The sequence below is a fragment of the Gavia stellata genome, chromosome 9 (assembly GCF_030936135.1).
Source record: "Gavia stellata isolate bGavSte3 chromosome 9, bGavSte3.hap2, whole genome shotgun sequence".
In the NCBI taxonomy this organism is placed as follows: Eukaryota; Metazoa; Chordata; class Aves; order Gaviiformes; family Gaviidae; genus Gavia; species Gavia stellata.
The window spans coordinates 20,994,867-21,020,419 of NC_082602.1; the positions used below are offsets into that span (position 1 = coordinate 20,994,867).

Here is a 25,553-nt window from a genome sequence, read left to right on the forward strand (position 1 = left end):
AACCATTTTGACTCCCACCTGTAGGTACAAAAATGCAGTGCTTTAAGGTTTGAATCACTGGCTGTGGCAAGCCAATCGCACAGCATTACTTTCTGTATTAGTTATCTCTGAAGCATTACCAATGGCGAATTTGAATGTAAAAATAGCTGATGACTGTTTGTTTCATCTGTCTGTTACTTGACACCGCATGGTTATTCCAATACGTATGTTTGCCTCTTCCCCACCATGATCTCCGTTTGGTTTCCCCTTGCCTGATAACTATTTAAATACATTTTACTAACTTCGGATTCCTTGCTCACTTCACTTCACCTGGCTGGGCAGGTCTGCGAGGGCTCAAGGGTTAGCTCCTCCACTTTTATTGTTTTATTTATTTTTCAGTGGTTGTTTCCATTAAGATAACCATGTTCAGAAGGAGAGTCTGAAACACATAAATAATGGGAAGTGCTAATAGTAAGCAGGCTGCTGTAAAATGTGCTGGGGCTTTGACTTAAGGGAAGAAAGCACAGCCCTGCACTGTCCCTGGTAAGGAAGCTTCAGCACAGAAGGTAAGGGGGAAGCGTATGGGTGGTTTTAAAGCAGGGAAATGGTGAAGAATGGTGGTGTCTGAGCGTGTGAATGAGTGTGCTCTCAAGGATCAGTTGTGTGATTGCTCAGATAAGAGAAATCAAACCGCATTTATGTCTTTTTTTCAGTGATTAGAGGTGTCCAGCATTTTCTGCTCTGTAAAATGCAGGATTATCTCTGAAAGTTTGTGTGTGGAAAGAGACATACATATAGATTTGTATGCAGTGATTACTATTTATGACACATATAACTATTTGGTAAAGGGGTATGATCTTTTTAAAAGACCACTAAATTGCTATGAAGCTCCATTTAATTGTGCTGTGCATTGTGCTGTAAGCAACTTCAAGCAAATATACATTGATTTTATTTTCCAGATGATTACTGCCTACAGATAAGATACTCCTAAAAACTTTAGTGATTTGTGTAGGGGGTTGAAGGCATTTTTATTTCTCTTTTTGGAACAAATAGGAAGAGAATAATTTAAGTACTTTATAGAGAGCAATTAGTATACTACAGAGCTTGAAAAAGTAAAATAGTTCAAATACCTAGGCAGTGCTAAGAGGCCACTATAAATGACTGTGACTATGACTTGTATCCAATTTTAATCACTGGAAAATTTCTTAAATGGCATAAGCTTTTCTGAGTCCAGTTGTTGCAGAACTTCTTAATCTGCCACCCCAAGGAACTGCATTTTATTAGCCTAGTTGCAGAACTCAGCAGCAAAATAAGAACAGAAATAATTAAAATTGAGCTGGAGAAGCCAAACTGCTTATGCTTTTTTAAATGGCCTGTGAACAGGCAATCCGATTAAATCTGAATAGGGAAAAGTTTTCCAGCAGCAGGCCAAAGCAACCGGTTCACACTGACTTTGTACAGCATCAGCTAGAGGGTTCTTCACTAGTCCTCTGCCATTGCTGGGAGGGAGGCTGGGGAGAAGGAAAAGTGAGAAGAGATAAGAAGGAGAAATAAGCTTTCTGGACAGGATCAAAGTCCATGGCTCTTTTCCTTCACTTCTTCAAGGAATTGATCATGTAAAAAGCAAATGCCCTCAGTTAAATGCTTGAAGGATAAGGCCTGTGGAAAATACTAACAAATAAAAGATTCCCAGTATATTGGAGCCCCCAAACAACTAAATTTCTCCGTCTTCCCATGCTTGTCACTAGGAAGGTATTTACATACATATTCACAACTTTTAGTTACCAAAACAGTTGTAACAGGCACTCACCAGTGAACTTGAAGGCCACAGCTGGGGAGAGGTATGCAGGCATAATCGCATCCCTGCGCTGCAAAACAAAAGCACGCGGAAATTTTACTCTCTAGCCTCTTATTCCTACCTGCTTCTCTGAAATGTTTGTCTTGTCTGTGCTTGCGTTACTAGAGCTGTGCAAAAGGCCCACGAAAAAGTAAACCCCTCCAAGACCAGGAAAAAAGCCAACTAACCCTGTGAGTCAGGTTGGGAGAAAATACCACTCATCTGCATCGGTCTTTCCTTTCTTTAGTCTAGCTGAGTTTACACAGGCAGAACGTTGCTGGCAGAGGCAAATTCGGCAGGTGGGTTTTAGCTGCAGGCTTCGCTGTGCTGGCTTGCCTGCAGCCAGGCTGCCAGGTCACACAGAGCCTTGTCTGGTGTAAGCAAGCGGGTGAGTCCATTGCTTTCAGAGCTAGCGTGCCTTGCTTGAGGTAGTGTCGCGTTTTGGGACCGGCGGGCTGTGAGCCACCTGACAGGTGTGTGGGGAAAGGGAACACAGTGGGGGCTGCATGTGTGCACTGATAGGGGAACTTTACCCTTGAGAAAAGGTTGTCCCTCTTCAGTCAAGCCTACATATGTTTTTGGGTGGGTCACTGATTGCATATACATACATATCCAAAGGGTGTGTGTGTGTGTGTATATATATATTTTCATGTGTGTACTAAGTTTGGTGGTTTGTGACTATGTTGCTGCTTGCCAGGTTTTTATGGCTTTCAAGTGTGCATGGTCAGAGAGACTGCTACCAAGACCCCTGTCCCTTAACAGCCCCAGAGAAACTGAGGCAGTATTGAAGCCCTAAGAGGATAACCCTTCCCCAGAAGTAAGGTTTCCCTCTCTCTTGGGTCCCCCTGCCAAATGATCCTCTTTGGACAGGTATGGAAAGCAGATCTTTAATTACAGTCCTAGGTTTCTTTATCATCCATCTCCTGTGCTTGCAAATAAAGATATACAAGAAGGCATTAGCTAGTAATGATTAATCTAAATCACCTAGTAACAGTCAGGCCAACCTTCTTACAAGCCAAGCAGGTCAAATAGTGATGCATCTTTATTTTCAGTCTTTCACATAGCTACATCCCAGTAGTTTCAGGGATGCTTTCCCTGTTACTTACACACTCTGTCTGAGGCTGTTTTGGGAACTGTGATAGGGCTATGACAGTCAGGTACACGAAGGCCACCTAACTCATACTTTCCACTTGGAAAAGATAGAGATGAAAATCCCTGCAATTTCTGGAAAGGTCTCTAAAAGAGATGCATGTGGTTAACATTTGGCTACACCTTAATATGCAGAGTCAGCAAACAACAGTATCTGGCAGTTTACAGCTACTGCTGATCCTCAGTCTCAGATGTCCCTCTATCTATCACCTTTACCTAGATCAGACATAACCTGTCATATCTTAAGGTCAGCTTGGCTTGCCTGTCAGCTTCATTATAGACCCTTGTACAATTCTGCACACTTCTGATGGCTTCTGCTCTGTTGAGATGTATTTCAGGTGTGTCCCTGTCCCCATCCTTTGTATGTTTCAAAGCATAGGGCTCCATTGTGCAGAAATTGGAGTAAGTGCCCAGGACTCTCTGGGTTGTTGGTGCAGAAGCAGCAGTATGTTCAGAGGGAACCAGACCCTGCAAGCTGCATCCAGGATTTGTGCTGGGGCAGTGGAGCAGTGTTACTGATCATGATATTGTTGGTCACTGAGACTCATTGTTTTAACTGATCTGCTTTTAAGTAGTGACATTAGGACTTAGTCTGTTTCTCCAAAACTGAGAAATGACTCTATGAGCTACAGGAGTTGTGACCAGGCCTGTTAACTGAATGAAGACATAGAACAGTAGGTAGAATTGCCACTCGGGGTGTGGGGGAGAATTGAGGAGAAGGGCTGGGGAAGAAGTGTCTGGTGACAGCACTGGGCTGTGGGTGATGCTATTGCCTGCCTGCAGGTTTCTTCAAAGGGTCTGGGGGGTCTGGAAAAGTACTGTCATGACAGCATCACTGAGGTTGCTGAGGGACTGATTCAGCCAGAGTCATTGGGGTCTCTCTTAGGGAATAAGTGTAGATTCTGCTTAAATCTCCTGTTATTTTCCTTTCTGACTTTTGCATATATCCTTCAGAGAATAATCACAAGAAATGCCTTACCATATGCATTAACTATAAACAAATGAGGAGGTGCCTTGGGGACACACCATTAAATCATAACAATGAATCAATCTCTGAATAGGAAGAGGGAGTCATCATTTCCCAGGAAAAAAAAAAAAAAAGAACCCCCACTGCACAGTGAAGAGGGAACTGGAAGGAGCTTCCATCTTGCTCAGGATGAGACCACTGGCTAGCTTTTGCTCCTCGGAAGGAGGAAAATAGTATGGCCTCCAGGGGTAACACCTGGGGGTAAGGGTGGGTACCTGGGGGTAAGGGTGGGTGGGCTCTCCTTTGCCCTCTCAAAGTCCTCCCATAGGTGCATAGCTAGCTGTCGCTGGCCATCTTCCAGATAGCAGGCGGGAGTAAAGCAAGCTACAGCTTTTGTCCTTCAACTGGAATGGCTCTGTTATCATCACAAATGGTTGAGGAACAGTTTGTCATCGGAGGAAAGATGTTATGCAAATGGATGGTTGTGTGCTTGAGTCATATGCTCTGGCACGTATGTAAGTATGTATTTCCCTCCCTGCCACACTGCTTGCTCAAGAACTGAGCTCTCTTGACTGCGCTTGAAAGCTAGAGCAAGGTATAAGTAAGAAATAGCTCTATTCCTGCAGCCTGAGCCAGAAAACCTTGAAAATCAAAGCATCCACCTTCTCTTCCCCTCTCTGGTACAGATACCTTTTTGTCTTTGGTAACATAAGACAGGTATTTTAGGATATTGCATGTCCGTAAATCCCGTGGAATTCAGTGAGTGATAAAACCACTTAGAACTTGAAACAATTTTGAACCTAGCACCTACAAATGGCTTGAATTCTTTACTTTATAGAAAACAGATTCTGCAAAATCCTTGTCCAAACCCTAGAAATATCCAGAAGATATAAAGGAAAGGAGAAGGTGAGGCTACCAGTAAAAGAATAATACTGGTTTTCTGCAAGCCTATTATTTCCTGAGACTGCATCCCGTGTGAGTGGGTGCGGGTCAGACTCTCCTTGTCAAGAAGCTTAAATGGTCTAAGTGTAAACTTGACAGTGCAGATGGCATTGGTGTGCTGGGGCTAATAAAGAGGGCAGTGTAAGTGGGGGATAATTTCAGGTTCCCCAGCCTGGAAAGAGAAGTGAGGCATGGCTGGTTGCTAGCTGCAGATTTCCTTGTATTGGTCACAGAGGAGAATACACCTACTTCCCTCTTGTGTCTAGAGTACTTGCTGGTATCATTACAATTTTCCCATGACAGGGGCTGGGACTGTCAGCATGCTCCTTTACAAGGCATCCAAGCCATTACATTTGTTTTCTTGTCCATGTGTTTTTCTTCCCTTCCCTCCTTGTCGTGTCCTGTCTCTAGCCACTGCGATGCTGCAGTACTCTACAACTTTCCCTCTACTGTGGGAAAATCCCCTTTCTTCCACTCAGGAAGTGAAAATTCAGAAGCTTTCATCCTCTAAGCCTTGCTTGAGACTAAATGAAAGGAGATGAATACCTGCCTCATCAGCCAAAATCCTGTCAGTGCTCAGTGGAGGGGCTGTACTAATGCAATGTCAGTTGTCACCTTTAACTAGTGAGGAAGGCTTGAGTCTTCATGATCTCAAAGAGACATACAGGTATCAAGAACCTGAGGTGGAGCTGAGATCTTTGCAGTAAGTCAGTCACCTGCAAATCCATATGGATTTCACTACACAATATAATGCCAAGCTACAGCACCATACTCAGTTGAGGGTTTGGGGTTTTTTTGCAAATGCTATGGTAAAGTACCATGCTCTATGAAGGGCAGTGGAAAGGCAAATTTTTGCCTTAACTGACAAAGGTTAAGGTCTTCTTGTGTGATTCAGAAAACATAGATTTGGTTCCCTGCCCTGACACCGATGCCCTGTTTGATCTTGGGCAAATCAGTTGTTTGAAGCTGGGCCTTAGCTGCTGATCTGTAAATGAGACAGAAATCCTGCTTGCAGTGGGAGAATTTGTAAGGATAAATAGCCACGAGGTGTACCATATTACTGGGGAGCTGTATAAATATCTCAGTATACAATGACTGACCTAGTTACAGACAGTAGCCTTTTCCAGTCAGACATTTAATGCCAAGAAATGCACTGTTTGGGTTCAGTTGCTTAAATGTCACTTGTCTATTCTGACTTCAGGCCATGGGAGGAGCAGCATCTCTTTGCCTTGTGATTCTCGTAGGCTTGTGCTGTTTGTCAAGTGCTGCACCTGCCCTTTGCTTGTGTTAGTCATGTGCTCTGAGCTTTTGACTTCCTCCATCATTTCTGCATGTTACTGACTCTTCAAAGGCAGTGGATAGGGCTCAGGTAATGGAAGGAGTGAACAGGAGTTGCAAGAAAGCCTCAGTCCAGATACAACCTGTTCTGAGAAATATCTCCTTCTTCCAGACTTGACAGGCCTCTTGGCAGAATGGGGCATTTGGAGGACATTGCGAAAGGCAGTCTGGAGACCAGCTGGAAATAACTGTTGGGTCTTTGCCATTGAACCAGAAAGGGAAAGGTAGAGAGACTTGCCATGATTCACCATAGCTGTCACAAGCCATCTCTGTTCCTCCCATTTTTCTTCACGCGAGATTTTCATCTCCCAGTGCTTGAAGCTGTGTGGTCTGACCTGAAGAGGTAAGCATTCCAGCTGGGGCCTGGAAGACGTTCACATCCTTTGGGGGAAGGACATAGAGCAGGATACATAACACAAGGTCATTAGCTAGATGCACTCCCTTCTTGCATTCATGCTTCCACCAGGTTGCACTGACCTTCCTTGAGCTGTGAGTCTGATGAGTCCCTGGTTCCAGCTCCCATGGCAACAGATGCACGAGCTTCAGTAGAGCTCACTGGGAGAAAAAGACTTCAGCTGTCTTTTCTTCAAAAAAAATGGTTTGATTAAACATATAAAATCACAATCATATTCATTTTAACAACATTTCCCCTAGAAAGATAATTGGAAATTATTTTTTTGATCATTTGGAATATTTACTTAGGGAAATGTCAAAACAAGATCACACTCTTTGTTGCAATACCATCAGACTATTGTTTGCTGTAGAAAATAAAAAGAAAAGTTTCAGTTAATGTTAAATAGCATACACCTTCTCTGACTTAAGAACAGTAGTAATATACTATTTTAACTATTATGGTATATATTACATGCTACTTCTCGTGGCCTATAGTGTAAAAATAGTGAAATTATCTGAAATGAAAAGATATTTTTTAAAATCTGAATGAAATTTTGAAATATATAATTTAATTTCTCTTCAGAATCTTTATTCCACGTGAAATTTCAAAACCAATCTAAATAAGAACATCTTCCCATCACAAACACACACACACAAACACATTTCCAACAGATTATAGTGTCCATAGGATGACAATTCAGATTGCCAGCCTGCTCTGCTGGTCCAGTCTGGGACTGAACAACATCTACCACACCACTCTTAGGTCTAGACATTCTAGTAAATATTGCAGAAAAGAGCAAAATTACTTTATCCCAATGGCACTGCTATTGTCAACGGTGAGTGATACAGGTTAGAAAATCCGAATTGTCCAGAGGACATGATTTGGTGGCATAGCAATGTGGTATCGGTTCCAAATCCCTTTCCTTCCATGTTGGTCTGAATACCACATGGGGGTGAGGTTTGGCTCTTCAGAGATGTTGGATTTCACTTTACTGTGGTTACAGTTACTTATGCAGCCTTCTGGATAGTGCCCCAGTGTCAGCTTAGGAAGCAGTTGTATTTAGAGTCACCAATTCTGTTCTCAGTTATTCTACTGACGTCAGTAAACTGACTCTAGATTTATACCAGTGTAACTGAGAACAGAAGTTGGCCCAAAGTCAAGAACAGTCTCTCCTCTTCTCTGGCCCAGGACAAGCTGTTCGAGACACAATTGCTGGGCCAAATCCTCAAGGGGAATGGACCCCAACCTACACTGGTTTGGTCCAGACACATGGTTCCTTCACCTTCATTCCCAGTGCAATGATCAAAGATCTGATGCTGGAATAGCTGAGGTCACCTTGTCCTACGCTAGTCATTTCTGTCAGTGTTTGAGATCTTCACCCTAAGCTGGACTGACTTAGTTCTCCACCCTCCATCAACTGGAGCAGGTATTTGTACTTGAGCAAATTCCCTTCCCCCAAGCAGGAGAATTCACTTTGGCCACCCTTTATGACCTCAAAGCATAGATGAAAGTGGTCTTGTTGGATGAGGGAAATGGAGGCTTGTGCTAATATCTTTCACCTTATGACCATCTTAATCCAGAAATTGCCTTTCTTGACAGTTTGGGGGAATGTGGCTGGGGCAGCACTGTCCCTTTTGCCAGGCAACTCTGTTCCTGGGTTAGGGTGTTGTGATCCTCCCCCCGGTCCATGTGCCCCATGGACTGCTCAGGGAGGCAGTGTGCCTGGAGGTGCCCAGGCAGCAGGGTGGATCAGAGGGAGCATTTAGCTCGATGCAGCCCAATATGACCAGCCCACACATTCTTGGCAGTCCAAGTAGCCCAGCACAAGGGATGTTTAGGTATTCTACACCAGGCTACAGCGGTCTTTCCTTTCTCCTGGACATCCTTCTGGTTCCTTGTCTCTGACAGGGACTTACAGGGTGACCTTTAACTCCCTGACACCTTTCTGTCTGTTTTCCTAAATGGAAAATGAAGACAGCGGTACTGCGATCATTGACCAACAGCAGCATGTTCAATAACCATTCACTTACTGATCGCTGCTGCCACACAGGACTTTCCGGCAATGCTGAGAGCTTACTGAGCCAGCCTGCCTGGGCTAGTGAGGAGCTGCCATTGGCTGGGAGCGTCGTCTCAGCCTGATGACACATAGCTGAACAGGCCTGTTGCCATCCAGTCCTCTCATCTGATTATGAGCTCCTGTGTGTGCCATGAACAAACACACACCTATGCAAAAAAGTCATCAATTCATTAGGGATTCTCCTATTTCCCATGGTAAGAAGCACTAACTATTTGTCATGACGATCCCCTGGAAGCCCAAAGTAGCAGCAGCAGCATGTGTGTGAGTAGATCATGCCGCTGAATAAACCTCAGCCAGCAGTCACCACAGGGCTCTGAGTTTGGGGCTGGAACTGTGGATGGATGCCATACAGAGAGCACCACATGAAGAAACTATAGCTCACAAAGATTTGAAAAAAATAAACCTTTCTTCCCTCTCCCTTCTTTTCCCATCATCAAGGAGAATGCAGTGCTGCTGACTTCAGACTGCTATGCAACTCACAAGGGCGCTGCCAAAATGCCACCGCGATGTCTCATGGCACAACATTTCAGCCAAATGCCAGCCCTAGGTGGAAGGGGGAACCAACCAGCCCTTTATATATTGCAGCAGCAATGATGTCATACGCTCCAGCCAAGTTTGCTGGTTTGCCCAGCTCCTGTCTCGTGAAAAAAGTTGACATTCAGTCTATGCCAGGCCAGGAATAGTCTCTGTAATTTAACCTCCTCATCACAACTTGCTAGGCACTTAAGAGAGCCACTGGAAAAAGCCTCCTATTTAAAAGAGAAGGGAGGTTGGTTTCTGATTAAGCTCCTTGAAATCTGTACATTCATGCAAGCTTTTTCGGTAGCTCATATCAGATGATGCCTACTGCAAACACCTCACATGCTTCTCAGCATTTCCCAAGCAGTTCCAAATGCCCAGCATTGCTCTCCTGTGTCTTGAAAATAGCCTGAATTCAGGCATCCTTAAATGTTTTAACTAGGTGAATCCTGACCTAAGTTCAAACACTGCACCTTGCTTGCTGGCTGCCATGTTTGTCCAAAAAAGTAAAGAAATGGGACTTTACCAGGTTATTAAACCAGCCATGAACAGCTTCTTCGCCCAAAGATCAGAAGTTGCCATCATATCTATACAAGGGTTAGCCAGATCAGTACAGTACTGCTGTTTCAATCGAGTCCCAATAGTGATCTGCACCTTGAATGCTTGGTGTAGATACAGCTTTTCCAGCTTGAAACATTGCACCACCCAAGTACTAGTATTATGGCCAAGAGAGACAAGGATCTTCACAAGAGTTTCAGAGACAGTGACAGTCACTATTCTTTTTTAATCAGTGGTGCTGAGTTGCTTTTGTAACAGTGAGTCCATCTAGGAAAATAATTGCTGAGATTACATCATGATCTCCATGCTTATTGTTACCCTACTCACTTTTCAACAAATGTTCTCAGTTTACAAGGGACAAGATGTTTCTTCAGACCTCTGTCCACGAGATCTGAAAGTCGAGCTTCCTCCTAGTTCAGGCACCCCCACCAATAAATAGTGATAAACATTGTGCCGCTGGAATTTAGTCAACAGCCATGTTGATGAGTGAGCCAGAACATAATCACAATCTCCCACGGTTACATTGGCTTTGCACAGTTAAGAGTACCACAGAAGCAGTAAAATTGTAATTTACCCTCTGAGCAAAGAGATAACTGAGTACACATCTCCGCAGTGAGGATGCCCTTTTACATCTGGCTGCAACCAGACGTAACATTGGGGTTTTTTTCTTTGCTTTTACTTTTTTTCCTCAGACTTGTTAAACAGACCACAAAAAGCTCTGATTGGTACAGGCTTGTCCCTAAACTAACACTGACAACTGTCCTTCCTCCGGTAAGGTGTAGGAGGCCATCCCAGTGGGCGAGACCTTGTTGCTGCTTTTGCCAGTGTGTTTTGAATACTACCGGCTGACACAGAAGTTTTCTTAGAGGAGACCTTTGCTTCAGGAAAACTTACTGTATCTACATCTATGTACTATTTGCATTACCTCAAGGACAGGCAGTTCTCCTGGTGGGAAATGGATATATTCTTGCAAAGATGAAACAAACTAGCCTGAACCTGGGGGATCTCTAAAGCAAAAGGACAGCAGCAATGCACATTCACCATAGCTGAGCTTTCCTTTAGCATCTCCTGACTCTGGTTCATGCATGGAAGCAAAAAGATGGGTTTGTTTACTGCCCCTCACTATCCCAGCTCTCCACATTTCCTCTCCTTCACAACAGGGAGAGTGAAAAGGGTGGACTTTCAAACATCAGCTGCATTAGTTCCCAGCCCACCACACTGACGTCTGTCTATACTTGTTGGCAGTAGGAAGTCATATACAGGTGGAGTGAAAGCACACATTTTCCTCTGCAGTCACTCTGAAAGGGTGGCACAGCAGGGACATAGCAGCAGGGAAGAATTCATCTGGCACAACCCCTCTTTTTAGCCTGGAGATGTCACCCAGACTTTGCAATGGGCAGACTGCCAGGAAACCATTGCTCACTGAGCTGTTAGTCCCTGCTGGGGCTACCAGAGAGTGCTGGAGGTTGTGATAGTTGTTTGCTAGGAACCTGACTGCACTCCGCAAGCTACCAAACCTTTGAGGTATCTGGTTATTATCACTCTGGGATGGATACCTGCCTCTTTTGGTAAGAAATCCTGTAAATCACTCCTAAAATGGTTGTAAAATGTGGATGAACAAATAAATGAATGACTACAGCACAAGACAATCTTCAGATCATGCGAACAAATGTCTTTGTTTTCAAATTACAGAATTCACTTAAGATCAAAAAATGCTGAAGGTCGGAAACATCCCGAGACATTACTTCTGTCAAATCTACATCACTGGAGTACTTCTACCTCCTCACTAAAGATGGTCAGAAATGGAGCCAAGCACAAGCAGGAGAGGGAGTTCTAAAGATGAGAAGCAAAGTTACGTGGCAGGTATGTACCTGTGCTTTCTGCTCATATAACAGTTAAGAATCAAAACCAAGAGTGGGATGGTCTTTCACTCATCTTCTCTTTTTTTCTTGCTGCATTAGACACAAAAATGTATGTGCAGTGGGGGGAGTGAAACTCACTTTTGAAAAACCTTTGTACAAAGTAAAATGGAGAAGCTCTATTAAGCTCTTTTTATTTCTGGTGTAAATCTATTGTAGTTCTGCATAAGTCATTGGAATTGTATGGCTGGAAAGACAGAATCAAGATTCACTAGGATACTTTGAGTCTAAAAATAGGTTGGGTGAGGTGTTTTTAAATAGAAAAGGAAAATGAAGAGTGTTTTCATTTGAAGAAACAACCGAGCCTCAGTAGCTCAGCTGATTAAGCCCAGTTCCTCTGACTTTTCATACTTTGACCAGCACTGAGTCATCATAGGGAAAAACATGCCCCTTCCAAGAGTCTCACTGAGATGAGCCAAAGTGGAATTGTGGATTTGGACAGCTGGAGGGGCTGAAATCTGGATCTGGATTTCATTGCTCAGTTCTACAGTGGATCCAAGCTTGAGATGGAGACAACTTTCAACTGTATAGAAGCTGGAAGCTGCCATAGATGTGAAGTGTGGTGTTTCAGCTCATCACAAGTTAATGATGCAATTGTACTAGGAAATGGAGATACACATCAAACTTTCCTTGAAGAGTCTGAAAGTACTTTCCTTTTAGCTATCTCTTAAATATGCTTTTAAGCTGTAGTTTAGTCAATACCCTGCTCAAGCACTTGAATGTGAGAATAAGTATCTAAAGAGTTTACAAAGTAAACTTTAAAGAGTTTTAGTATACAGATTTCAATTATGGCTGAAGGGTCTATTTTGCTTATACTTGTTCCATCCAAAGATTCTTCAGATTGATGTGGAGATAGACAAAACCCACAGTGCTGTGGGCCCTGACTGTGCATCGTAATCAGGGTTTAATGGGAGTCTGTGATATTTTATAATTGTGTTGAATGAGTTATCTTTTGCTCTCAGCAGTTCTGGAACTGAAACCAAATATTCCCTGTGCTCCTTTAGTGGGTCTGCTAGAGTCCCCTAGGCACTCCTGCCTTCTACTGGCTAAGCTGATATTAGCAGCCTCTTCAGTTTCAGTATACCAGCCAACCGTATCTGGATATGGGTGGCTAAAGAATTTTACCCCAGCAATATTTGCTTGGAACATGCTAATGCACAGTAAATCATCTTTAGCTGTGGTCCCATTCTGCTTTCTCAAACAAGGGTTCTGCTCAGGGTAATTGCCACAGCAAAGCTCCAGCCTGATACAAGCAAGTTCATCTCTATAGACTTCATTTTCTGCAGTCATGAGCTAAAAGACAAGTGAGAATCGAGTCTTCTACAATAACTTTATTTTTCACAAAATATTTTAAATTATAATTATGATATCTTGCCAAGTAAGTTTTACCAACTTTTCTTTCATTAAGTAAGTTTTCTCCCTTTTTATTACTAATTCTTCCTGGGCAAAAAACCTTAGCTAAATACACACACAGCACTTGGAAGTGTTTATGGTTGGAGGTATGGGAGGGGAAATGCTTGAAATTTGGCTCTTATATTCTTGTTTAAGAGCCCAAGTAAAGAATCTGAGGTGAAACCACTTTTTTAATGGCACTTTCCAGAAATTAAACTATCTACCATGAGCTACCTGAATTGACCAAAATAACAATTATTTTTCATGTTGTTTATTGTGTTGCTAGCATCTTGTTTAGAATACATGTAGGAGCAAATTAGTCAGTGACTGATGTATCTCAAAATGCTCTCTGTCTAATAGTGTTAATATGGAAAAATGGTGATTTATAAATTTTGGCTTTGCAGGGAAGAACTTTTCCTTCAGCTATTCCGTAAGATGAATCAATGTGCAGCAGCACCGTCTGGAGAAATCACTTTGTGCTTGTGAATTGCAAACAGCTGGAACCACCCAACACAATCATCTGCATATCTGACACCTGAAATTAATCCTTTGGATAATTCATTCATGACTCCCAGGAACAATGCAGGGAAATAAGAAACATACAGAAGGACATAGTGATTCCTCAAGTATTGGGAGTCTCCTGGATGACACAGACAGAGAGGTGAGCAGTCTCACAGACCGGGCTTTCAAAAGTTTGTGTGTGGCAGAACTCGAAGACTCTTACAATGAACCAGATCTTGCCATTTCACCTGACTTCACCCTCCAATTCTCTGCTAAGTTTCACCCAGGGACGTTAAACCATACCGTTAAGAAAAGCAATGTCTGTAACAAGCTAACAGCAAGAAACAATGAACATACAATATGGGCTTCAACATTCCAGCAGTTACCAAAGTGTGCTCCAGAGGAGAAAAGGATTGCTAAAAATAACACCTTTGCCATGGAAAGGAAAAAGTTGAATTTGCCAGTCCCTGGTCCAAGGAACAATAAACATGTTTCAAAAGTGTCCTCATTGATTAAGACATTTGATAAGACTGCAGACCAAGGGTCAGGAAGTTCCCTGATAGCCCTTAAGCAACCCATTAAGAATAGCCTTCAAAAGTGTAAATTAAATCATGGAAATGATATGGCTTGCTGGGATGACACAGACATTTTAAGCATCCACAAGGAACTTTCTGAATTTTCTGAGGCTAGTCAAGGTAGCCGCTGTCTCAGTGGCAAACATGAGCCACAGAAAAGACCTAATAAAATAGACCTGAGTTATTGTGGCTCTGATGATTATTATCCTGTGCTGATTGAGATGTCAAAAGTAGCCAAGTCAAATTTTTCCCGTTCGTCTAAAAAGGCTTTAAAAAACAGAAGTGTGAAAGTTAATGAGCCAGCAAAAAAAGGTAATTTTCTTCACAGTGAGAACAGTGCTTTTGAATCATGGAATGTTCATCATAAAAAACTGACTGAAAAGGAGGAATTTGTTGATATAAAAACAAAAAAGGAAGGTCTTGCATACCTGGAAGAAGCACCATTTATTAAAGGATCCCACACACGTGAACATAAATTACCACCTGACAAGATCACTGCTGCTAAGAAGCAGGAGAGAGACTTTCAGATGGAGCCAGCTCCACCAGAAGCTGCTTTCAGCATCCCTCTCCCAGCTGTATACGTACCTCAGGGCCCCCTCCCTTCAGAAACCGAATTTCCTCCTGCTCTTCCTCCCACGCCCCCCCCCAGGATCCATGCGCACCAGGGTCCTCCTCAGCCACCCCCACAGGCACTTCCTCTTCCACCCCCCACCCAGCAGGGCCATGCCCCAAGACCCCCTACCCCTGAAGTCCCTCCTGTGCCACCACCCCCAATGCCAGCTCAGCTTTCCCCCCCTGCCACCTCCCAAAGCTCCATCTCACCCCACTCCGTGTCCTACAGGATGGTTTCACCCTCACCCGTGTCCCAGGCACTCAGCCCGCCTCCACCGAGACCTCTGGCCACCTTAACCGAAGAGGGGGCCCTCAGTCCCCAACTGGGCAATACCTGTCCACCCTGGAGGAGACAGAGGGCTACAAAAGGGGCAGCAGAGAAGAGACAGACTTCAAAGGAGAGGCTGACAGCCAGCGATGAGACAGTTTCATTGCCTGAAAAAGTACCTGGTGCTGAAGCTGGTCTGGATGTGACTCCTCTGGCTAAACAGGTAAACTCCCCTGGATCAATCAGTCCCTCTTTCAACATCACTGAACTCTTAACACCCATTATACCACCAAAACAGGAGGCAGACCCTGTGGAAAGCGAGCTGATCCCGCTGACACCTCCTCCCACTGAGAGTGTGGCAGCGAGAGACCACGAGGGGAGCGCGTTTGGTGATTACAGGTCTTGGGATAGTTACAAATCGAAAGCATCAAGTCTGTTATTCAACTTGAAGGATGTGCGTAAACGTGTTAAAAGCATTTATACCCCTTCTCCCCTGTTAAGGGCCTTGGAGGAGAAAAATAAAACTAGGGAAAATGTACAGGAGAGTACAAAAATGAATGCCTCACTCTCGACTTTACAAGAAAAAAGTAACAAAAATATTGCAGAAAAAGATGAATCAAGTGATATAACCTCCGTATTGTCTGGCAGTGTTCAGGAAAAGGAAAATAAAACTGATTTAACTGGACACTTTACAGACAATTACCTGACTTTGAGTTCACCCCAGACAACAGCAGACCTTTTATTTTACCAAACTGGAGACAACTTGCAGCAAGACAATTCAAAACACAAAAGTCTGGTTAAAAACACAAGGGGTAATGAAAACTTCCCCTTGTTCAGACATGAATCAAATGAACCTGATTTAAGGAAATATCTGCAGTATCCAACACTAAAACCATTCAGTAGGGACAATGCAGACACAACAGCTGGGCAGCCCGGGCAAAATCCCAGTGTCCAGGGTGAGGAAAATGAGAGACAGGCTGCTAATCAGAAAGAAGAGTTTGCCTCCAAAACACTCCCAAGCCAACTCTCACCAGCAGAGGATGTGCCTTACAGTGACATCCAAACCAGTATGGTGGTAACTGGCCATGAAGCACAAAGCAAAAGAAGCAGTAGTTCTTCGGAGCAATCTTTCATCTCCACGGTAGAGCAGCCACTTCAGGAGGAGCCGTTTCCACTGGTGCCCCTGATGCAGAAGGCATCCCTTCAAGAAAGCCAGAGGACTAAGAGTGAAATGGGTGCAGACAGTAAGAAAAGCCACAAGGAGAGAGGGAAAGAGGTTGGGGAAGATGAACTGCAATGTTATGCTTGTATCGGCTCTGGTACTGGTGCAGCAGAGAAGAGGGAGGGTAGGATTACTGGGAATGAAGAGAGGAGCTTGATGAAAGAGAAGCTGAGAGACAAAAGGGACGATGCCAGCAGCATGGATTCTGCTTCCAACAGTATAAGGGACATGTCCATCCCCAGGTCCGAGGAGCCACAAACACCCCCATCTTCAAGCTCAACCAAACCCAGTCTGTTTATGATTAAAGATAACACATTCAGGTCACCTCAGGTAATAAAGGCTGTCAAGCTGCCCCTGTTCAGGTCCTTTTCCCTGGATGATACAGTGAGCAGCAGTTATAAGGAAATGGAAAGTAGGTTTGTGCCCCCAGCAGAGCACAATAAGCAGCACCGAAACATGTTGCATGCCCAGGAGGTGGGCTGGTCGGCATCAAGGCGCAGAGGGCAGCAGAACGTGAGGGATGGAGCAACCGACACAGGGAAAGAGGCCAGTGAGCCTGGATCTACTTCAGCAACACTGGATCCCAGTCTTCTGGAAGATACAGAGAGCTTTTCGTTAGGGAAGCTGATGGAAGAGGATGAAGAGACTTGTGCTTTGTTAAATAAAGTTGGGAAAATGAATGGGGAAAGTATCTGCAGAAGGAAAGAGAAGCCCCAGACTAGGAAGGCAAGGCACAGCTTAATGCAGCCAAATTTAGGTCTGGAAAATGACCAAGCACAAAACGTCCCCAGCTATCCCACACAAAGACAGACAAATTACTTTAAGAATCATCATTTACCTAATCGCAGAGGTGGCTCTTGTGCGAAAAAAATAATCACTAGGGAGACCATTTCCCCCGTGACTGGCTCCTTATCAGAGGACCACACGTATTCTCCTGTATCCCACGAAGCTTTAGAGGATATGCTACATATGGAAGGTGCACCAGTTTTGTTAGACAGTCTTGCATGCTCTTCTGTTACAAGCCCCAGGTCAGGCAGCACAATGCACTCTCTTGCTGCCAATTCATCGTCAGACAAGCCAACAAGAGAGACAGAGGATGTTATAAACCCTGTCTTGCCAAATGTGGCACTAAAGAGCCAAGCTAATATGTCTGCAGAAGAGATACTTGATTCAGCACAGAGGAATCTGCCTTCTGATTCTGCGGGGGAAGCTGAGAGACTGGAGCCCAGGGGACTTGGGGAAAGAGCAGCAGGCAAGCCTCCTGCTGTGCCACCGAAAACAGAAAAGGCTCTGCGGCGAGCAAAAAAGCTGGCAAGCAGGAGAAAGAAAATGCAAGAGCAGCAGAAAAAACATCAAACTGAGCATACAGATGCTGTGGGGAGAAAGTCTTCTCATTCTGGAAGGACACTAGCATCTTCCTCACCCTTGGGATATTCTCCTCTCCATCCTGCCCCTCACTCAAATTTTGCTCCCACAGAAACCAGTACAAGAAGACCCAGTGGTGCATCAGCAGTAAGCCCTTCACCCTCTTCAACCCAGCGTAAACTCCTCCAAGACCCTGACTCTGGCCAATACTATGTAGTTGATTTACCAGCTGAAGCTAATTTAAAGACATTTTATGACCCAGAAACTGGCAAATATGTTCAAGTCTCAGTCCCTTCCTCGGAAGGGAATTTATACCAGCCCCACTCTTCAGAAATTATGAATTCTCCCTATGCCTCCTACCCTAGAGCACTGCCTTTAGCAGCTTCGTCTGTAGCAGTGCTGAAGTCACCTTCTCAGCTCTCCAAACCTACCTGGTTGATGCCGGCTGTACCAGGAGAACAAGGTGAACTACCTGAAGATGGCCAGCAGGACTACAGATATGCTGAAGCTGTGGATACCCAGACCTATATTGAACCAGCCTCTTACCCCTACAGTCAAGATGCTGAAGAAACTCAAGTTCACTTAGGAAAGGACATGAGCCCAACCCCAAATACTGACATAGTGTCCCTCGCAGATTTAGATGATTTTGCTGCTGAAGGAGTATCTTGAAAACTGAAGTAATGAAATATGCCAGCTAGTGTTTTGAAGAACCGTTTGGACAGACACATGCACACAAAAGCACATGCAGATTTGATGTTTGTACAACACTTTATGTCTGAATCTCATTGTGGTTTGGGTGGGAAAGAAAATGAAAGCTGACCACACTGAAAAATGTGAGGTGATGATCACTCTGAAGAAGCGTGAAACTGAGTAAGCACCAAATTATCAGTGAGATGAAGGGGCAATGCCAACTCAACAAATAAATACAACAGTATGAAGCCACTGCTTGCTGCTGCTTCTGCTTTGCCATTATGATGGCTGGGATTGCCAAAGCAAGTGTCCCTTTGCCCAGATGTGTTGCATGATATATGACACAAAGTAAAACCTATGAGACCATCTTGTTCATCCTATGAGACCTAGGACAGATGCCGCATCTGCTGAACTTTTCTTACTCACTGCCTTTGAACTACATTGACAGGTAGAAAGCATATGGCTACAAATATGCCATAAACCCAAGATTCATTTTTTGTACACATTGATTGCCCAGATGTTACTGACAAGAAGATTGTATAGTGGATGTACAATACAACAGCTGTGTCAAAAAACCTTTAAACAACCACAATACAATTACAGCTGCTCTAGACTTCTCATATACTATTGCAGTGTCCACTAACATGCTGCTGAATTCTTTACATTTCTTGATAATCTCCAACCCCCTTAGTGTCAGGGGTTATTTATAATGCAGCTTAAAATGTCAACTTATCTTGAAACTTGGCCTGAAATATTTTGGTAAGGAACAAGGTTGAATGAAATCCCATAACAGATTTAATTTTTTGTTAGGATGAGAAGACCTTTGCTTGTTATAATTGAAGTGCTTTTTGTTTTGTTTTGTTTTCAGGCTCCCACTGAAATACAACGCTAACTTTTAAAACCTGAAAAACATTGTACCTAATTTTGGTCTTGTGAATTCTGTGATTTTTAAAAAAAAAGAGATACAAAACATCCAAAGTATTAATTTCTAGAAAAGTGCTTCTTTGGTTTATCACTTTTCTTTGAAAGATCTGTATCAAAATATCACTCAACCTTGCGTAACCTTTTTTCTATCATCATAGACAATGAGAGAACCTTGGTGAAAAGATGGAAAAATTGAAAGTAATATGCCTGCTTATAAATATCTATATTTGGATATCGGTTTCCTTTTTCTCTGTCTTATTTTCATACTGTTTTCCCCAATTAAAACTGAAGTGCAGGAACTCTAAGGAGGAATTTTATCAGTGACTTTCAGCCTGATTCACATCTCAGGCTATTTTTACAGGATTGTTTTCTCTGAAGTGACTCTTGACTTCCTGAAAAGAAAGGGAAGAATCAGGCCTTTTGCTAATAAATACAATGTGGAGATGGGACACAGCCACTGCCCCACTCTCCCAGTTTTAATATGTATGATAGAGGTTTTCTTCAGTAAATTCTTCATTTCCCAGGACTGAGGCTGCTCTTAGGACACAGACCAACACTTGATGGTTTGGCTCCTTCCCTAACCTGAACTCAGCTCTCAGCCTTCCTCCATCCCTGATGAGAGCTGTGTGTTCAGAACCTGTCCTGATCCCATCAGACACTTCATTTAGTCAGTGCTAATTGCTAAAACATTTCCCTTAGAGGGGCTAGAAGGGGCATCTCTTCATTGATTTCAGTGTGGTTTGAATTTGGCCCTTAATGATTTTATGAGGTTCGTTTCACCTGTTATGCAGAGTTGTGTCAGATTTGCCATTCTGTGATTTGGCGGGGACAGTTGCAGCAGAGGTGTGGGGTGGAAATGGAGAAGCTTGCACTGGTTTGGTTTGAGTTTTGAGCACATTCAGCCAAATGTCCATATTTGAATAAACATTTATTGTTCAGTCTCCACCCTTGAAAGTTTTCAACACCTGACCTGGGCTAGCCTCAGGGCTGATCCTCCTTGAGCACGAGGTTCATCCAGAGACCTCCTGAGATCTCTTGTAGCCTGAATTAACCTATGATCCTATTCTGCAAACATTAAAATTTTTAAACCAACTTTGACTTGGAGCTCAGAAAATGCAGTCTCCCCTAGGAGAGGGCTCATTTTGAAAGAAATAAAAAAGAATTTGAAAAGGAAGAGTGTTTCAGGAACAAGGATCAATTTTCAAGTTGTTAAATTAAGTGAAATGGCTCCTATTACAAATATTTTTCCTTTTCTTTGGTCACAAATATTTTGCTAAGCTGACATGGTGCCATTCATGTCGCAATTCTCTGTTGCTGTCACTGTAAACAGCACAATGTCTATCCAGTATAGAGCAGAATGTCATCTACATGTTAAAATATAGATAAATAGATCTATTAAAATTTTCCATGGTATATTTAGACAGAACTTATGTAATCTGAAAGCCTAGCAGAGTGCACAAGCCCTTTTTTTTTTGTTTGATATTACAAATTTCAATGCCTTTAACAGCCACAAATCAAGAAGTAGGCAGGCTCTCAGAGGACAGGATAAAAGCTTGCTTTCCAGGGGGAGACTGTGGATACAAAGTATCTGTGCACAGATATAAGAGAAATGGTAATTTGATAAGCAAAATATACCTTAGCATTTTTAAAAATCCGTTTTGCTTGGTTAACTGTCATTTGTTTTGTAGATATGCACACTTCTGTGCCATTTTTTTGAGGGCCTTCTTAAGCTCTCACTGTGGAGAATGGGATCCTCCAATATACTACTTCTAGGTATGCGAGGAAAGCAGAGTGTATTTTTTACTCCACTGTGAATGCCAACTGAAACATGGGCATCTGAAAAGGAGCCAGTCCTAACTTTCATACCTACATTTCAAGTAGGACTTCTTTATTTTGGCCAATCCTTTCTGTTAGCTGCATTCACAGCGGGCTGTGTCGCTTAACTTGCACAACGGCTCAGTCACTCACAATGTCCCAGAGGGAGTTTTGTCCTAGGGAATTTGCAGCTAAACAAACACAGAATTGGGGAGTTTTGAAAACAAATATGAAAGTGGTTCTCGTCATGTATCCAGAGCTTTCCCTAGAGCACTTTGCCACAGGGAGTGAATGATGTTACATAAGTGTTGCTCCAGGTCCCAGTCCAGTATTGACTCCATTTGAGTACGAACCCATCAGCAAACCTGTCTCTGGCTTAGACCACGCTGTTGGCCAACTTCTTGCTAGGCCGTGGGAGAGTGTGTGTGTGTACAAACACACACATGCAGTCACATAAACAACCCTATATATATATGTAGAAACGTTATTTTTATATATATAATATAGCTATAAAAGTGCCATTTGTATATCAGTATAAGGCAGCAGTAATGCCTGTGATGGTGAACACAAAATGTTTGTGCGTTAAAAGGAAGCTAAATGACATCTTTTCAAATAACAAATATTTTTCTTTCCTTGCCCTTTTGTGTTTGTGTGTGTTGGGGGTTTTTTCCACTGCTGCTGTGGGAAAACGAGGATGGAAGAGGTCATTACTATGCAAAATGACAGCTGTAAATTGACCTCTTTCTTGGGGCGGAGAGGCTATGGGTAATGTGCAATAGTCATGAAAGTAGTTGTAGGAAAGCACTGTTTCATGATGCAAATGACAGCCACGTTAAATCATAGGTTAAAGAGGTGTTGAGGAAAACTAAGCTGAATTCTGCCTTGCCAGCAGCTGGTGGTTAGGCCTAAAGAACACAGCAGGCTCTTTGCATGCACAGAAGCACAGCAGGCTGAAGGGAACAGAGGGCTATTGCTTTCATTGCTCCCTTCTCCTGCACGTGGCCTTTTTTGTGTGTTGCATTTCTGGGTGCCCTGAGGCTCATTTACAGCGGTGGTTCTTCCTTGGTAGATGTGACTGAGGCCAAACCTGGCTTATCTAGTCTTTGGCTCTTGGGCCAGAACCGCCTCCCTTTGAACATCCTTCTCTTTCTGGGGCAGCTGCAACACCTTCCAGTCCAGTTGTTACACAGCAGACTTGGACTGCCATCCCACAGCCATGGCTCTGTCCCATGAGCTTGAATCTCCTCATGCAAAATGGTGGATTTGTTTTAGAGAGTGCAGTTTAATTGAAATGGCCTGTGTGTGTGTATTTTTATCAACTCCTTCTTGGGTGTTCAGTGCCTTCCTAAGTCATCGGTCCAAGAAAATGTGTGTCATTGGCATGTTGCATTGATGCAACTGTATTTGCAAATTAGTAATTATTTATTGATTAATAAACAAAATAAATAGGACTTGTTTTACAATACTGGAATGACTTCTAGCCAGCTTTTTCATTGTAATTGTCTCATTGTAATTTTATCTCCAGTTATGCTGGCAGAAAACGTTGACAACACGGAAGTGTGTATTTGCGTGTGCATGTGTGTGGTGCACAATTAAAAGATCTAGGAGACGACTGGATGCAGGGCATCCATCCCCTTTCGCCCCCTCCTAAAGAGAGGGAGCAGGAGGCTGGGCAGAAGCACCTTTAGCCCAGGACTCTTGCAATCGTTCCCACCCCTCCCTGCTGTGTGAGGGCAGCAGTTTGGCCAGAGGACCCTGGCCCCAGCACCCAGTCCAGCAGCACTGGAAGACAATCATCTTCTTGCCACCACCCAGAGGACATCAGGGCTTTCTCATTCTGTGTGCCCCCTCCACCTGGGGGTAGTTACCAGGTCTGTAATTTGATGTAACTTCTGTTTTTCCTTACTAACCAGTCCTGCCGACTGTACATAGTCTCCAAAGTCTTGTCAGTGATGGTTTTACATTTCTCCTCCATTCCTCTTATTGTCTGTTACATTATGAAACACATCAGAGACTTTTCTCAAAGTCATTTTGGCTCAGTCCTTGTCCAGACTGGCAATTTTATTTAGATCTGCTGTGCTTTGATCCCTGACTAGCCAAGCAGTCCTTGCTGACAGTGACAGTGTTACTGTGGTTTGAATATAACAGAGCATAAACAGAAAAGTTGGCTAGTTATGTTTTTACCAGAAATACACTGACAGATTTCATATCTGTATTTGGGGGATGTACTTTCTTTCCTTTCTGAGTAAATAAAGAACTCTCAGTTTGATCCTCTGTTTCACCCAAAAGCAGCATCAGAAGCTGGTGATATTGTACATAGTGGGTTACATGGGCTCTAGTGAATACATACAAATGTGTAATTTGGAGCAACTGGTGTACATCAGTCATTTTTATTAAGGAAACTCTGCTTCAGACCCTTGTAAGAGATAGAAAGAACATGGAACACTTGAGTAAATTGAACTTCAATGTGGTTTTTTTGTGAAATACTCATTATAACAACAGAGGTCAAGGATAAATTTATTTTGTCTTTAGGATGATTATTCTGGTCTTATGATGATCTTACATTCACCACTGTCCCCTGATATTAAAGATAATATTGTAATTATGGGGTTTAAATGGGTAGGGAATGGCTGAAAATGACCTGTGGTCTTCCCTCGCTTCTTTTTGATATTCTCCAAGATTTCATGATGTTGGTTTTTTACATTAGATAGTCAGGTCTTTGGTACTCTATGGCCAATTAGAGACTTGTTTCTAATATGATATTGAACATACTTAGAAGGCAGCGTTTCAATAGTGCAGAAGAGAAATCATTTATGTCCCAATTGCCTAAAGCACTGTGTTTTTATTAAAGCAGATTTAACTCAAGCCTTTGGGGAAGCAGCTTGCAGTGCTAAAAGATAAACACTTTCCCATGTCAAAGTTCATATCAAATAAATCAAGACCTGGGGTACTTTGAAAGAAAGAGAGGGGGAAGACTCTGAAAAGCAGGGACAATCTTTGAAATCCTTCTAGCAATGGAAAGAAGTTGAACTCCAGCAAAAAGTAAAAAAAAGTTCAAAGCTGGAGATATGCTTTGAAAAGCCAGGGCTTGTCAAAGTCAAGCTGCCTGACAGGCTAACTCTTCCCTACACTGGCTTGGACTCCCTTGTCCTGGAGCTCCCCGGTGTGTTCACGCTACTGCCTGCTGGCATTCAGTGTCAGAGACTCATCTTCTCACAACTCTCCCTCCAGTTGCTTAAAACTGGCATAGGGAATGGCAGCATTCAGAGAGCACAACAAAACCTGCTCCCCTCCGCCCCCCACTTTTTTACTATGCCAGAAATGCCACTGTTGTCACCAACAACATGAAGCATTTCAGGTGAGCTAAGGTGGCCTTCTTCAGGATCTTCCTTACATTGACAGGCCATGTATGGCAGACAGACTCTGAGATAAACAGCGATCCTTCTTTCTATTCTGCAGGGGATGTGAGCTGGATCTGGCCCAAGAGAGACCCTTTCTTCGATTGCACTGAGGTTGCTGAAAGTCTGTTGGTGGAATCGGTTTCTGCTGGCAAGCACTGCTTGCCTGGATCAGGTCTTCTGAGACTGCGTCCCTTCCCAAGGAAGGTGGATGGAAACATTTCAGAATTATTCCATGCCAAAACTGGCTGTGGCTTTGTGAACCTTCCAAAAGGAAAAGTCAGAAAAAAATGAAAGGAGAATGTCATATTGCATTATAATATGAGGCAATGTTATTGTTGATAATACATCCATACATGGATGTGTGCCTATACAGAGATGTATCTAGGTATGTCTACATGTCTATATATAATTATAGATATAGTATTCATGTTCTACTGAAGTGTCTGGACATGATCTAAACAGTGCCCTTGAACTGTCCTTTGCATCCCCCACCTATCAGTCCACACATCCTGTTACTTGCAGGGTCTGCCCCAAGGGAGTTCCGTTTTCCCCTGGGCTTCCCATGTACTCTGGCATGTTCCACTACACCGGGGAGACAAATGTTCACCTCTTTCCATATTCTTGCCAGGACTAGAGGGTGTACCTGCAATGCCCCCATCCCTGCTGCTCAAGGAGCAAGAGGTCTCCCTCACGCAGACTCCTTTTGCTAAAGGTGGTGCAGTTGGTGAGTCCTGAGCAGTTCCCCAGGCTGGGCCAGATGGGACTGTAAAGGGAGGTGGAGAAGCCCTTTTGCTTAATACTTCCCCTTCATGAAACCACTGCATTATCATCCCAAGACTGTTAACAAACACTTCTCCTGGCAATGGGATCAGGCCCAACAGTCCAACCCAGCAGCATAACTGGCCCTAGCACTGATCCTACTATCAGTAAACATCTTACCTTAGCAACCCGATGACCCCGAACACAAACCAAGCAGATCAAATACCAGCTGGAGTACTGGCCCAAAAACCTCCTGACAGAGCCAAGCCATGTGACTGCACCTTAGCAGGAACTTCTCTGCTAAAAAAAAAAACAGGCTGCTTTCACAACACACAAACTGCTGCTAAAAG

General features: G+C 43.4%; 1 protein-coding gene across 3 annotated transcripts; it reads left to right on the top strand.

The window, feature by feature from the left end:
* Nucleotides 1-284: 284 nt before the first annotated feature.
* On the top strand, nucleotides 285-25,274 carry C9H10orf71 (chromosome 9 C10orf71 homolog). Of its 3 annotated transcripts, XR_009484091.1 has the most exons (4): nucleotides 285-545; nucleotides 11,453-11,623; nucleotides 13,476-18,752; nucleotides 24,503-25,274. XR_009484091.1 is itself a non-coding variant. In XM_059820893.1 (3 exons), the coding sequence occupies exon 3, from the start codon at nucleotides 13,652-13,654 to the stop codon at nucleotides 18,281-18,283; it is 4,632 nt and encodes a 1,543-aa protein (XP_059676876.1). In that variant the 5' UTR covers nucleotides 285-545; nucleotides 11,453-11,623; nucleotides 13,476-13,651; the 3' UTR covers nucleotides 18,284-19,460. The 3 variants fall into 3 exon arrangements, 2 of the variants coding, with proteins under 2 accessions (XP_059676876.1, XP_059676877.1); XM_059820893.1 differs by lacking the exon at nucleotides 24,503-25,274 and having other exon boundaries at nucleotides 13,476-19,460; XM_059820894.1 differs by lacking the exons at nucleotides 285-545; nucleotides 24,503-25,274 and adding an exon at nucleotides 6,486-6,555 and having other exon boundaries at nucleotides 13,476-19,460.
* The last annotated feature ends 279 nt before the right edge of the window (nucleotides 25,275-25,553 follow it).